Source organism: Salvelinus fontinalis, chromosome 17 (genome assembly GCF_029448725.1).
Source record: "Salvelinus fontinalis isolate EN_2023a chromosome 17, ASM2944872v1, whole genome shotgun sequence".
Lineage (NCBI taxonomy): Eukaryota > Metazoa > Chordata > Actinopteri > Salmoniformes > Salmonidae > Salvelinus > Salvelinus fontinalis.
In genome coordinates this window covers 13,466,907-13,482,813 of record NC_074681.1, presented here as the reverse complement: position 1 = coordinate 13,482,813, position 15,907 = coordinate 13,466,907, and the positions used below count along the sequence as shown (strand labels likewise).

Here is a 15,907-nt window from a genome sequence, read left to right as displayed (position 1 = left end):
ATACTGGTGAGCCTACATGATACACAGTATTCCAAAACAAAAACAACAGTCCTTTATAAATAACCTTGACTAGAATACTATCTATATAATATTTGAAAGTATGGAAACTAAATAGATTGTCAAATCCTTGTAATCCGCATTTTCATTTTAATTAGTGCTCACACAACGCATTCATAAAATTCCCACAGTATCCCCAAAGCACATAGCTTTATAGGAACAATATTCCTGTCGGAAATCAAAATGGCAATTCTAAATCTGTTTGCCCTCATTTTTTGTTCCAGAATTCCACCTGATTATCCTGCAGAACAAAATTACCCTCAAACAGTCCTCTATGTTAAAATCGATACATTAGACATTGTTACATTATTAGCAACATGCAAAGCACAACTTAATACAATCATTTCCGTTACAAAGTACAATGCTGAGGATTTTCTACAGACCTCTAAGCAGCCCCCCCCCCCCCCCCCCCCCCCCAAAACAAGTCAATCTTACAGGATGCCATGTTAAAAAGTCTACCATATTTACATAATACAACAGTGTTGAGTGAGTTGACATGTCCTGATTTGTACATTTGCATTTTAGAATGTAACGGCCCACACAAAAGAACAAGGTTAAGTTGAGAGATCAGTGCTTCTATAACTACCTGTTACATTATCACAACCAGGGGTGCCTACTTCTGTCTCTTCATCTGTACTACACACAACACTAACACAGAAAATTGAAGCTAACACTCCACTTGTATGAATCCATTAACATTGTATTATTTCTACATACGCTTCAGGAGTTAATATTTGAAGGTGATTTAAACTAGTTATAAGAGCGTGTTTATAGCCCTTGGAATCTTGCAGACTTATACTGCTAAAATAAAAATGGTTGGGTTAAAGATACATTTAGTCTCGGTGTTACATTAAAATGCAGAAAATAACTCAAGACATTAAACAAAACAAACAAAGACTAACTGAACTTACATAAATGGGAAAGTTTGTTGTAGGTACTAGATTCTGATAAGTGATATTTTGGTTAAGTCATGATGTCCCTATTCAACTATTCATTTCACATCAACTTCACATGTCAATCAATCAAAAAATGTGATTTTGGGAATTGTACATTTTGTAAACTGTTTTGCCAAATAATAAGAAACATCAAACCTTGTATCTGGGTAGCTGACTGTAGCTTAAGTGTGTAGGGGAGCATGCCAGTGCCACTGTTCCACATTTAGCTTGTTATTAAATACTCAGTTCAATAAAAGTGCAGCCATCATTACTGTGAGGCACTCCACATACACAACAGAGACCTCTCCCTGTTCAATACTGTGCTCTGCAGCCTCAGCCACTTCTTCTCACAGACCTGCAGCAGCTTTCAGTTCAGCCAGTGAGAACCTCTGGTCCCCGTCTTTGTCGTAGCGATCCAGGCTACGGGGGTCTGGTGTTGCGGTGTCAAAGAGTTTCCTCAGGACTTGGTAAGACATTCCCTGAGAGGTGGGGTCGGTCCCTGTGTGCTCAAAGAGCTCATTGAGATCTAGTGGAAGTAGAAGTTTCAGGTAATTGTTCATTGGCCACAAAATAAAATGCACAAATTCCTTGCTCAAGCACACTGTCAATCGGAGATTCATATCTGCATTTCTCCTTAATTGTGGATGCAGGATACTCTGTATATGACTAAGATTTTGATGTATGATCACAGATATGAAACTTCATAACTAAAAGTTTATTCAATACCTTTCAAAGAACTAACTCCAGGAAATGACACAGTTTTAAGGTTTTCTATTCCAGACTCTCTCTTGGAGCGATTTGACGTCAAAAAACGTGGACGTCTTGTTGGCTTTGAACCTGTGGAGGAGAAAGAAAAGGACAGTCATCCACAGTTAACATTGTACTTCACTATACTTATTTCTTATCAAAATGTCATGGACAAATAAGCTTTCCTGTCTGATCTTATTATACCATGTGTAGCTTCTGAAGTTGCTGAGTTAATTCCATCTGCATTGGTGTCTCTCTCTGTAACTGGGTCCTTTACTGGTTCTGTTCCATCTCCACTGACGGGCACTGGTTCAACGACCTCCACAAGGTCCTTAAATAGGTTGAAATGTACCTTTAGTTTTATATTATTTTAGCTTAGTTTTTTAGCATGAAGTGATTATAACATAATTGTTGGTGTGTTTAACTAGGAATCATGAATGCTACAATGTAAAATGCATTTCGACATTAGAACAATAACAACAGTACTTATCTAGGCACATAGCCACCGAGGGTCAAGCAGCTCTTGCTACATACCACTCTACGAGTCTGTATCTTATCTTGTGTGTGCCTTGACAGAACCGTGAACCACTTCCATCCCATTACTCACACTGAATGGTGTTGTTTGGGCAGAGCCCTGCTCTATAAAAGACACCCTCTGAGTGAGGTTGGACACAGCGGTGTGGAGACTGTGGATCTGGTCATCGGTCCATGCGTGGTACAGTGTCTGGGTCTTGTTAACCTCACTCACCTCTCTCAGGTGAGTTACGTCCTGTAACAATACGACACAAAAACATGCATAAACTCAGCAAAAAAAGAAACATCCTTATTTCAGGACCCTCTTTCAAAGATATTTCGTAAAAATCCAAATAACTTCACAGATCTTCATTGTAAAGGGTTTAAACACTGTTTCCCATGCTTGTTCAATGAACCATAAACAATTAATGAACATGTACCTGTGGAAAGGTCATTAAGACACTAACAGCTTACAGACAGTAGGTACAGTTATGAAAACTTAGTACACTAAAGAGGCTTTTCTACTTGCACTTGCTAGCTAATTTGTTTTATTTAGCTAGCTTGCTGTTGCTAGCTAATTTGTCCTGGGATATAAACATTGAGTTGTTATTTTACCTGAAATGCACAAGGTCCTCTACTCTGACAATTAATCCACACATAAAACTGTCCACACATAAAACGGTCAACCGAATCGTTTCTAGTCATCTCTCCTCCTTCTAGGGTTTTTGTTCAACTTTATATTGCGATTGGCAACTTTCATAAATTAGGTGCATTATCGCCACTGACCTTGTTCGTCTTTCAGTCATCCACGCGGGTATAACCAATGAGGAGATGGCACGTGGGTACCTGCTTCTTAAAACCAATGAGGAGATGGGAGAGGCAGGACTTGCAGCGCGATCTGCGTCACAAATAGAACTAACTTCTATTTTAGCCCTTGGCAATGCAGACGCTCATTGGCGCGCGCGAGCAGTGTGGGTGCAATAATTGAATAATATAGATTTCTAAATTAATTTTGCAATGCTCACGCACGTGACACGAGCAGTGTATCAGCCTGTAAGAGTTGACTGCATCACTTCTTTTGATAAGAAACATTGTGTTGAAAATTAAAAAATTGTTTGCATAGTCAACTTACACACAGCTCTGACACACACTTACCCCACCAGACATGCCACCAGAGGTCTTTTCACAGTCCCCAAATCCAGAACAAATTCAAGAAGGCATAAGGTATTATATAGAGCCATTATTGCATGGAACTCCATTCCATTTTATATTGCTTAAATAAACAGCAAACCTGGTTTAAAAAAACAGATAAAGCAACACCTCACGGCACAACACCTCTCCTCTATTTGACCTAGATAGTTTGCGTGTATGCATAGATATGTAGGCTACGTGTGCCTTTAAAAAAAATGTATGTCATTCTGCCTTGAGCTGTTCTTGTCTATTATTGTTCTGTATCATGTCATGTTTCATGTTTTGTGTGGACACCAGGAAGTTTAGCTGCTGCTTTTGCAACAGATAATGGGGATCCTAATAAAATACCATATAATGATCACAGGCTGCGCAGGACACTTTAGAAGTCAGAGGGTGCACGGAGGGACATGTCGAAATGCAGAATTTTGGCACTTTAAGCATTTACTGATATAAAAATGTGATTAAATAAATTCTCCATGTGGTCTACTGGTATATTAAAAAGGCACTTCATTGTATATTACAGGCTTTTAAAAATTCTATATTGGTGCACAATTTTTACTTTAAAAAAAAAAATTGTGGAACGACCCCAGTATAGGCTTTAGCTTACTGGGCTAACACAGTCTTGTGACATGCAGGAGACCTGGTTCGATCCCAGTCAGTCACAAGAGCAAGATTAAATAGGGAGTGGAAAGGCTATCCTTAGAAGGGCTATTCAACTATATTCTTATGGGGGCCAAATTATGTGTATTACACGGTCTGTGATCATCAAAGCAGGGAACAGAAGGCACACCCATGTTCCAGAGTCTTAGCTTTTAGGAATGGGGTCAGAATAGCTTATAGCCAAAATGGCTAAAACACTAGAGCCAAATTCATAGTTAGAAAATACATTCAACGTGCCACATTGGCTTCAGAAACTGCCAGAAGCATCTATTTACCACAGAAAGTTTGATTCTTTCTATCTGTTCTCCTCTACCTTTCCTGGCTGGCTTTCTCTGGTTTTGAATCTGAATATAGAGAATTACATTTGAAGAAGTCTGAGAAGTTGAATATATGAAACTTTGATTAACTTGAAATAATAATTTGTAAACTGGATGCGCACACAATGATTGTAATATCTACCATATTTAAACAGAATTTATAAATATTGAATTTGAATGTAAATTTTAAATTCACTGAACGCAATATTCATTCAATTCAGTTTTAAATCAGGAAATAAAAGTTACATTTATGAATTTCATGATTTAAATTGTACATTATAAATGCTAAAATATTCCATTCAAATTCAATATCCTAAAACAAATTTAAAATTAAAATACAATATTTTGGTACTAAAATCGCTCCATAACTAGAAGTTGTATAATCTCTCATTGAGATCATTCTACAGCCCGTGCATTTGGCCACTGGCACCGCTAACTGGCACGCTAACTGTGCAGGTTCAAGCTGAAGAGAATGGGCTGTAAAGGAAGCTAGTATTTCTATTTCTTTACCATAGTCATCTTTAGATCGTCCATTTCCTTCTTCTGGTCCGCAAGGGTTGTCTGCATTGTCTTGACATCATGTTGCACACTGGTTAACGTGCTGCCGATTGTAGCTACACTCTGCAAATTAAAACATTTTGAGAGTCACTTTCCAGATACATTTGTGGTTGACGCAAACAATGAGAAATTGGCAGTAATTCTAAACAAATATGTCAAATACTTCTTAATCTGAAAACTGTTTTACCTTTTGGAGCTCTTCAACTGTAGTTGGAAGATTGATTAAGTCTGAGGCTGATTTGATGTTGGCCTTTAGATGGTTCACTGCAGAGTCCAGCAAACTGATCTAATGGAATGGAGCAGAACATTAAATTAAACTTGGGAAAGACATTTCACTTCACATTCACTCTGAGCTTAGAGATACCCAATTTTTCCAAGTTGGAACTTTGAAAAATTCTTAACCTCAATTCAACCTGCCATGGTGTGAGAGGTTGCATATGAATGGTCATGAATTATTACACTTTTGTGTGTACATAACGGGGGTGGCTGGGATAACAGACCGTACATTAATTAGTTCTGCTGATATTTATAACACTTTCCCTTCACTAAAACAACTTTACCTTTCTGTTCATCTCCGTAAGGTTGGACCACAGTTTGTTCAGACCCTTGTCTCCACTTTCAATATCCTCCAGCTTTCTCTGTTTCATCTTCAGATCTTCACTTAGTTTTGGTATTTCATGTGATGACACTTTCTGGCTGGATTCCACTGTGGAGAGAAGATACATCAAGTTAATAACAATTTACTAAAACTGCAGTTATTGGGTTGTTTGATTGTAAAACTCAGCAATAAGTGATGGCTGTGCAAAGGTTTATTACAAAGTAAACTAGAGTAGTGTGTACTCTTATGGCTGAATTCTTGATTTAACCCAAAAGGCTGTGTCTGAAGGTTGACAAATAGCATGCTAGTTGTCTAACAAGCTTAGCTACATGCTTTGTAGTTACCTGGGGCGGCAGGTAGACTAGTGGTTAGAGCGTTGGGCCAGTAACTGAAAGGTTGCTAGATTGAATCCCCGAGCTGACAAGGTAAAAATATGTTGTTCTGCCCCTGAACAAGGCAGTTAACCCACTGTTCCTAGGCCGTCATTGTAAATAAGAATTGGTTTTTAAATGACTTGCCTAGTTAAATAAATAAAACAATTGTTCATGGTAGCTAGCCTGTTTCAAATTACAAAGTTAGCTAGCCTAGTTGGCTAATACGGTTAAATAAAATAAGATGACAGGTTGCTGTGTTTGTCTATCTGATGGCTTACTAGTATGCAGCTTTTCTTTGAGGGAGTCCAGGTCTTCTTTCAGAGCAATCTGCATCCAAAGCAGCCCGGCACAAGCCATAACACAGGCAGCCAGTATGATGAACAGGATCAAGGGATAGCAGACATTGCAACACTGCACGTAACTTATTCTATGATTAATTAGAAACACATAGTTTGCATTAATATTTTAGTCACACGCTTCATGCATCATTGATAAACATAATTCTACAGGTTTAGTGAGACTAAGTACAAGTTTGATCACTTACTTCCCGAAAGCAGCGACAGTACCAAGGTTGCTGAATTCCTCTTCATCTGAACTTGACTCGGATTCTGAGTCTGGGGGCTCGGTTCGTAGGAGCCTGTGGCCGGACCCCTTCTTGGTTTTCTTCCTTTTACTGTCCCCAAGTCCGATCAATGCATTAAGCTCCTTCCTCTTCTTCATCTTCTTCTGTGGGGTCAGCGAACCCGCTGAGCCCGACTTAAACCCGACCAAATCCAACGTTTTGTCCAGTTTGGTTGTTGTAAATAACGTACTATAGCTAACGTTAGCCAGTAAAGTTAGTGTTGATAAGCTGATTGGTTTCGCCAACTAGCCTAGTTAGCTTACTTTGTAACTTGAAACAGTCTAGCTACAACGAACTGCCAATCACGTATGATAACTAAGCATGTTAGACAATTATAGTAGCATGCTATTTTGAAAACTCGTAGTACTAGCTAGGTTAACGTCTGAAATAGTGAGCTAACGTTACAGACCCAGCTGAGCTAGCTACCTGACACCGGCCGCACAACCAAGTTAAAATGGCGATTTCGAGATAACGTTACTACACAGCAAAATATGGTGTAGTCAGTATAAACTATAAATCAACTCACTTCTAGTACCACGACCAATATAATATAAACCTTACCAAAATTGTTTTACATTTCTGTGCAGTCGTAAATTGATCTGACGCACTACCTGGCTAAAACAATCTTGTTTTGATGGTGAACATCTTTGACAGGGCATCCCTAAACTGGCACCTGATTGGTTGAATTCCCTTCCCTGTACTCCCATGTTTTGATACTGCCCCCAACAGGTGTGGCACATTTTTCATTGTTCTTAATTTCTTTACATGATGAAATGATCCTGTCAACAAATACCAGATATTGTACATTGACTACCATCTCTGTGAATAAATTCCCTGACTTGAACAATTTCTTAAATTGAATTTGACGATTTGAAACATACATTTTGTGTAATTAAATGTTTTGAACATACATTTAATTACACTGGAACTTCCATGATCAGGGGCCCTGCCAGCGATTTTGGACCCCATGAAAATATATCACATTGAGGCCCCGCCTCCACAGGCCGCACCAACCATGCGCAATTGCTGTAACCACACGCCTCCAGAACCAAATCAAAGCTTTAAATAACTCTACATTTGCAGGCTTGCAACTCTCCTGTAGTCCAATATTTACTGTACGATATTTACTGACAGTGAGCTGTGAAAATATAACACTGTGCAGACATGCATGCAACATTCGGCATACAGTGGAATTCACTATTTGATGCAATACTGATACCCTCTATAAGAAATGTGCTAAAGGCCATCTTTTACAGTCTAAATGTAATTTTTATGGAAAATTCTATTAACATTAATGAATAACTTCAAATAAATATAACTTAAATATACATTAACCTTTTCAATTAAAATAAATTAACATTATCATCTATAGAATGATATAACAAGCAAAATAATAAAATCAGCAGCAGATGTTTGAACTAAGTATACATACCAACTAGAAAATAAGCACCTGTAAAAGTGGAAATTAAAAATGGAAAACAAAGTGGAAATGGAAATGAAAAGGCCTGATAGTGGCGCAATAGGAAAGGTCAAGTGGTCACCAAATCAATAGGTTTCTTCCACTTGGGGTCTTGATTGTGCACAACACATTTTATGGGAATCCAGCCATTACTTTTAGATATATCTTGTTCTCAGTCTGTTCTCAGTCTTGTTCTCAGCCTTGGGGCATCATGTGTGTAGTGATCCAATATCCATAGCCATTTAACAGTTATCACTGGCCCTTGCTCAGTCTTACTCACCAAGAGCCCAGCGCCGAGCCTTCTTGCTAGCAAAGTCACTATTCAAGTCTTTGAAGTCCAGCTTTCTAGCTAACTGACTTTCAATGGGACAGCATGGCAAGACCGCAAAGCCTGTCCTGGGACATAGTGGACCTCAAATATATATTTTTTATTAGTTTTAGCTTACTGAAAGCTCTCTCACCACCATCAACAGTCACAGGTAGTGTGCAAAATATACGTAAAGCAATGCAGACTTCTCCAAACATGCTTTGCAGCTGCATCTTACATTCAGGAGACCAAGAGGGGACAAGTTAGGGGGGAAAGTGGCATCATATACAGTGTTCAGGTGTCTTACTTCATTTTGAAACTCAGGTGTAAGATCTCTGGAATACTTCATGATCAGTGGTTGGCACACAGAAGGGACTTTATCCTCACTAATCTGCCCAACTTTCAGAACAGCAGAAAATCATTTTACAATTTTTGCGGTGGTGTGGAACCTAGTGTCCAAGTCACTTATGTTGTCCATAGCAGGGGTTGTGTATTACATAGGCTCTCTGGATGTTTACTTTCTGCCAAAAACAAGAAAAAGAAAACATTAGCTTAATTAGTACATTGTAAATAAAACATTAAATTAATGATGATAGGTTAATAATTTAATATTGAAAATGTTTTACATAATGTTCTAATATTTTTTTAGGGCCCCTGTCAGTCACAGGCCCTTAGAATCATACTAAACCCCCTCCCCATACGGCACCCCTGTCCATGGTTGAAGTTGTCTCAACTTTTCTGCTCATACTTGGTTTACATTTTTGGTGTTTCATGCAACTGCCTCTGATCTTTGCACCCACGTAGGCCTACCCATATTTGCATTGTGTGCATAGGCTATGCATCTTCTCTTCTCTGTTTATCTTCCCCGACCTAGCACCAGTGGGGAGCCATCAGTTCTGATTCTGAGCATGTTGAACAGGGTCAGGACCTGACAGCGCTGAGCCGAAGCTGCCCAGGCTCTGTTGAGTGAACTTTGACCTTGGCCTGACCTATCTCCACTAGAGTGGAATCCCACTGTATCCCTCCTGATTCGATTTGCCCTGACCTTTATGCACTTGTCCCTTTGGCCTAAATCTATGGACTACTGAGCTATAAGCTACAGAGCACTTGTGCTAATTAGATCATATAGACCTAATGCATGTCTTTATTCTATCAACTCACTCATTTAATTTCAGCATGACGATTGATACCTCTACTCCAATGTCCTCTCTGGAAACGAAACCTGCAAAGCTCCTCAGAGGTAAGAGGTCAATCAAACATCTACAGGAACTCAGTAGATATAGGTGTTAAGGATCGTCTTACTGAGGGTTATGGTAATGCTGCTTTCATAAACTCAGAAGTTGACCTTAATGGGATAGTTCACCCAAATTACAAAATTATATATTGGTTTCTTTGCCCTATAGGCAGTCTATTGACAAGGTATGGCATCAATCCATGCTTTGGTTTAGTTTCCCTGTCACGGTTTTCACATGTTAACGTTTTAGCATTTGTGACACAAATCCCATTCAAGTCATGTGACTGATATTAGCATTTTTTTCCACAATCATTTTTAGATTCTTTGATGATTGTGACATGATGCGCGGAAAATGCTAATGTCGGTCCCATGACTTGAATGGGATTTGTGCCACAAATGCTAAAACATTAGCATGTGGAAACAGTGCCAGGGAAACTAAATAAAAGGATGGATTGCTGTCATACCTTGCCCATGGTGTCACGTTCGTCGTATGAATCGGACCAAGGCGCAGCGTGGTATGCGTACATTCTTTATTATAATAAGAATGACCACTGAACAAACTAACCAAAATAACAAACTGTGAAGCTATACAAAACGAGTGCTGACAGGCAACTACACATAGACAAGAACCCACAAACACCAAAGGGAAAATGGCTACCTAAATATGATCACCAATCAGAGACAATGATAAACAGCTACCTCTGATTGGGAACCATATCAGGCCACCGTAGACATACAAATCACCTAGACCTACAAAAACCCTAGACATACAAAAAAAACTAGACAATACAAAAACTAACGTACCCACCCTAGTCACACCCTGACCTAACCAAAATATAAAGAAAACAGAGATATCTCAGGTCAGGGCGTGACACATGGATTGCTTACAAGGTAAGTCATTTTGAAATTTGGGTGAACTATCCCTTTAAGGCCATGGAAGGTCAATGCCATACCTTCAGTCAAATCTGGTGTTGCTTTAGCTTGATACTCTGATACTCTGCCTTTATGCGTTAACTTGAATTAACAGGATAGAAGCTATTGTGCGAAAGCTAATACATCCAGTATAGCAAAAGAGGCATGTAGGTGGTAGAGTAAAAATTCAATCAGATGCTCATCTCTACTTAGAACACCTGGTGAGGGGACATGTGTCACGCTGTGGGTCTGTGCTAAACCCCCAGCAGGATGCTCCAATTCAAAGCATAGGGAGGATGTTTCATCTCTTTGCTGGATTTCTTTACTTTTTAATCTCAGGCCTAAGACTGAAAAGGATGCTGCTTCAACCTTCTGTCTAGTCACATTGACAGCCATGAAGCAGGGAGTGAGGGGGGGTATCATTTATTTGTATTTCATTTTTTTACTGTCACACACCGAATAGGTGCAATGAAATGTGTTGTTTTACAGGGTCCCCCATTTTACCATAATACCAATCCACCGTACTCCTGATTACAATAAAACACTTGTTTTCACAGTTTGTTCACAGCAGGGGTCCCCTTACTCTCACCAGGGCTGATCCTGGGCAACGCAACTGTCTGTCTGGCAACGATCTATCTCATGCGCTGAGAGAGAATCTAAATGGATGGCATGATGGGAGATACTGAATAGAATTGACTACTAATTGAATGCTTTCATCTGACATGACAGACTGTTTGAATACAGATGAACTGCATTGGTTGGAGGTGGTGCTGCTCCTGGAATACTGACTCTGCTCATTAGGGGCGATGTTACCCATTTATTGTGGTACACAGACCATTATGTTTTTAATGGCTGTTTTCATAAATCTCCATCAGGAATGATATTAGAGCCTGTTTTATTGTCTGTGATACAAGGCCTAAGGGTGAAACAGTGTGTGGTACTCATTGAATGAAGAGCTATGTGGGGCCTATAAGAACATGCGTATCTATTGATATGATTGGTCTCTAAACAGTATGCTTCCAGCTCCTTGTGAGAGCTAGTGTATATGCCTTTGATAATTTGTTGACGGTCATATCTGTTAGCCTACTGAAGTTGGAGCAATGAGACGTTTGAGGAATAACCATTCAATTGCATTTTACTACTAGTACATAGTCATTATGTCCTATACCTATTCAGTCAAAGCTTTGAAAGACCACGCCACTGCTGGTTTTCACTCTTTCCTTTTAAAGGTTCCAGTATATGGAATAAGTCCAAGGATATGTGATAGGTCCTAGGATTTGATCAGCCAATCAGCCAGTTTTTGAAATGTTATTTACTTCTCTGTTTTTTGTATATAGTATTTGCTGGTGTACATCAGCAGGGGGCAATGTTCTCATATAATAGAATATATGCAGGGTTTCTGCTCTCTGCTGGTTCTTGCTCTAGCACTACACAGCTGATTCAAATATTCAACTCCTCATCAAGCTTTTGATTATTAATCTGCTGTGTAGTGCTAGGTCAAAACTAAAATGTGAATGGGGGGCAGGACCGAGTTTGGGAAACCCTGAGATAGAGCGTTGCAGAGAGTTGCTGTCTTAAAATGTGCAAAGTAGAGTTGACTCCCCAACAAAAGAAGGTAAAGGTTGAAGATCACAGTAATGTCCTTATGGAGTTGTCAGCAAAACAGTATGGCAGTTTTATATTGATTTCATTTTAATAATGCGAACATCAATAATGCATGTGCATATTTGTTGTTAATCAATGGCATATTGAGCATAAAATATTTTAGCCTGGTCTCATAAACTAGACACAACATAGTAAACTTCACTACATTCCAATAGAAAATATTGTACTTTTTATTCCATAAATTTTTCCTGACAGTCAAAAGTACTTATTACATTTTGAATGCTTAGCAGGACAGGAAAATTTTGAAATTCACTCACTTATCAAGAGAACACGTGGTCATCCCTACTTCCTATGGTCAGGCGGACTCACTGAACACAAATGCATCTTTTGTAAATAAAGTCTGAGTGTTGGAGTGTGCCCCTGTCTATGCGTACATTTTAAAAACAAGAAAATGGTGCCATCTGCTTTGCATAATATAAGGAATTTAAAATTATGTATACTTTTACTTTATACTTTTGATTCTTAAGTATATTTTAGCAATTACATTTACTTTTCATACTTAAGTATATTTAAAACAAAATCCTTTTAGACTTTTACTCAAGTTGTATTTTACTGGGTGACTTTCACTTCTATTTGAGTAACTTTCTATTAAGGTATCTATACTTCTACTCAAGTATGACAATTGGTTTCCACCACTGCCCTTACCTTAACTCTTTTAGCTAACCCTTCCCATAACCCTAACCTGAACCCAACTCCTAAACTTAACCATAACCCTAAGTATTTTGTAGCCGGTCCTGCTGACGTTTGTGTATGCCATAGGACTGTGTTTTTGCTTAGTGAAATTGTTCACTTTAAGTTTGTATTATTCTGTTTCATTTGTTCCCAGGGGGGAAGGGGAAGGCACCTTGGGAGTGCTTAGGCAAGAGGCCTGTGGGCATACATATACTCGTAGAATGTGCTATGTCTATGCACACTAGATAAGACCTGGGCGGACCATCCCCTGTATTTTTGGTTAGTGCACCAGTTGGTGCTAGTTAGGTAAGTTGTGGGTAGGTAGATAAGGTAGGAGAGGGGGCTCTCTAACTTTTACTTTCTTTGCTTTGGTTCCATCCAGCCGCTTTTCCCCAAATTACCGTGTGAAGGAAATAAATTCCCTGTTAATGTAATATATTCTGCCTCTGTCATCCTTACCCGCACCTACAGTCACTCAATGGGGAGTTAGTTGAGGTTAGCAGGGTGTTGCGTTCCCTCCTCCAAGAGGCGTGCGTAACATAAGAACTTCGAATGTTTCTTCAAGTGCAGTCGCAAAAACCATCAAGCACTATGATGAAACTGGCTCTCATGAGGACCGCCACAGGAAAGGAAGACCCAGAATTACCTCTGCTGCAGGGGATACGTTCATTAGAGTTACCGGCCTCAAAAATTGCAGCCCAAATAAATGCCTCACAGAGTTCAAGTAACAGACACACATTTTTGGTTCCAACCGCCGTGATTTTGTGAGACGCAGAGTAGGTGAACTCATGGGTGGTTCCCACTGTGAAACATGGAGGAGGAGTGATGGTGTTGGGGTGCTTTGCTGGTGACACTGTCTGTGATTTATTTAGAATTCAAGGCACACTTAACCAGCATGGCTAGCACAGCATACTGCAGCGATATGCCATCCCATCTGGCTTGCGCTTATTTTATTTCACCTTTATTTAACCAGGTAGGCTAGTTGAGAACAAGGTCTCATTTACAACTGCGACCTGGCCAAGGTAAAGCAAAGCAGTGCGACACAAACAATAACACAGGGTTACACATGGAATAAACAAGCGTACAGTCAATAACACAATAGAAAAAAGAAAGTCTATATACAGTGTGTGCAAATGGCGTGAGGAGGTAAGGCAATAAATAGGCCATAGTAGCAAAGTAATTACAATTTAGCAGATTAACACTGGAGTGATAGATGAGCAGATGATGATGTGCAAGTAGTGAAACTGGTGTGCAAAAGAGCAGAAAAGTAAATAAAAACAATATGGGGATGAGGTAGGTAGATTGGGTGGGCTATTTACAGACGGACTATGTACAGCTGCAGCGATCGGTTAGCTGTTCAGACAGCTGTTGTTTAAAGTTAGTGAGGGAAATGTAAGTCTCCAGCTTCAGCGATTTTTGCAATTCGTTCCAGTCACTGGCAGCAGAGAACTGGAAGGAAAGGCGGCCAAATGAGGTGTTGGCTTTAGGGATGACCAGTGAGATATACCTGCTGAAGCGCGTGCTACGGGTGGGTGTTGTTATCGTGACCAGTGAGCTGAGATAAGGCGGAGCTTTACCTAGCATAGACTTATAGATGACCTGGAGCCAGTGGGTCTGGCGACGAATATGTAGCGAGGGCCAGCCAACTAGAGCATACAGGTCGCAGTGGTGGGTGGTATAAGGGGCTTTGGTAACAAAACGGATGGCACTGTGATAGACTGCATCCAGTTTGCTGAGTAGAGTATTGGAAGCTATTTTGTAGATGACATCGCCGACATCGCTTAGTGGGACTATCATTTGTTTTTCAACATGACAATGACCCAACACACCTCCAGGCTGTGTAAGGGATATTTGACCAAGAAGGAGAGTGATGGAGTGCTGCATCAGATGCCCTGGCCTCCACAATCACCCAACCTCAACCCAATTGAGATGGTTTGGGATGAGTTTGGCCGCAGAGTGAAGGAAAAGCAGCCAACACGTGCTCAGCATATGTGGGAACTCCTTCAAGACTGTTGGAAAAGCATTCCAGGTGAAACTGGTTGAGAGAATCCCAAGAGTGTGCAAAGCTGTCATCAAGGCAAAGGGTGGCTACTTTGAAGAATCTCACATATAAAATATATTTTGATTTGTTTTACACTTTTTGGTTACTACATGATTCCCCTATTGACCTAGATAGTTTGTGTGTATGCATTGATATGTAGGCTACGTGTGCCTTTAAAAAAACATTTAGCTGTTCTTGTCTATTAATGTTCTGTATCATGTTTCATGTTTTGTATGGACCCCAGGAAGAGGAGCTGCTGCTTTTGCAACAGCTAATGGGGATCCTAATAAAATACTAAAATACCAAGAGAATGCCAAGAGTGTGCAAAGCTGTCAATAAAGATAAAGGGTGGCTACTTTGAAGAATCTCAAATATAAAATATATTTTGATTTGTTTAACACTTTTTTGGTTACTACATGATTCCATATGTGTTATTTCATAGTTTTGATGTCTTCACTATTATTCTACAATGTAGAAAATTGTAAAAATGAAGAAAAAGCCTGGAATGAGTAGGTGTGTCCAAACCTTTGACTGGTACTGTATATGCTCTTAATTCATCTCTCATTTAGATTTAAATATACAATGTGTTTAGTGAAGAGCCTACTGAGAAACAACACCATGTTCTAAATAATAATTTTGCATGGTGCTAATTCAAAGGTACAGTAGTATCTTGAGCACCCACAGAGAGAGATCCAAAGACTGGGCATTAGTAATCAGTATAGGGATAATACATTGTTCTTAGAAACACCGGCATTATGAAAATGTTAAAGTGAGACATATTTGTGACCTTTTATCTTGAAAAGAATACATTAATATTAAAAGAAATGAATTATTATGCAGTTGATAAAAAAACAGCAAAGGACATTCCTTCTGACGTTTAAGACGCAATCTGCTAACCACTACACAAGAAAAAGAACCAGAAAGAGGAGTATTAATACTTGTTATTATGTGCAAGGATTATTTTTTCTTATAGCTCACGCCTTGTTGTATGTGATTTGTGATTCTATTGTTGAGGTAGAGAGAAAGGCTTCCCTGTTTGGGCTTT

The 15,907-nt window shown here is 39.4% G+C and overlaps 1 protein-coding gene across 1 annotated transcript; it reads right to left on the bottom strand.

Moving 5' to 3' along the window:
* Window positions 1-124: 124 nt before the first annotated feature.
* Window positions 125-7,251, bottom strand: LOC129813729 (EF-hand calcium-binding domain-containing protein 14-like). Its single transcript, XM_055866198.1, has 9 exons — window positions 6,495-7,251; window positions 6,229-6,377; window positions 5,539-5,684; window positions 5,166-5,264; window positions 4,931-5,041; window positions 2,347-2,508; window positions 1,944-2,070; window positions 1,719-1,829; window positions 125-1,518 (listed from the first exon to the last, which is right to left on the bottom strand). The coding sequence occupies exons 1-9, from the start codon at window positions 6,668-6,670 to the stop codon at window positions 1,340-1,342; spliced, it is 1,260 nt and encodes a 419-aa protein (XP_055722173.1). The 5' UTR covers window positions 6,671-7,251; the 3' UTR covers window positions 125-1,339.
* Between the last annotated feature and the right edge of the window lie 8,656 nt (window positions 7,252-15,907).

Bases quoted from the DNA above. Each gene is read 5' to 3' on its own strand.
- LOC129813729 (XM_055866198.1), bottom strand. From the start codon at position 6,670: ATGAAGAAGAGGAAGGAGCTTAATGCATTGATCGGACTTGGGGACAGT. The intron at 6,378-6,494 runs GTAAGTGATCAA...AATTAATCATAG, and splicing joins ACTGTCGCTGCTTTCGGGAA to AATAAGTTACGTGCAGTGTT. The intron at 5,265-5,538 runs GTAAAGTTGTTT...CCATTCCATTAG, and splicing joins TTACGGAGATGAACAGAAAG to ATCAGTTTGCTGGACTCTGC.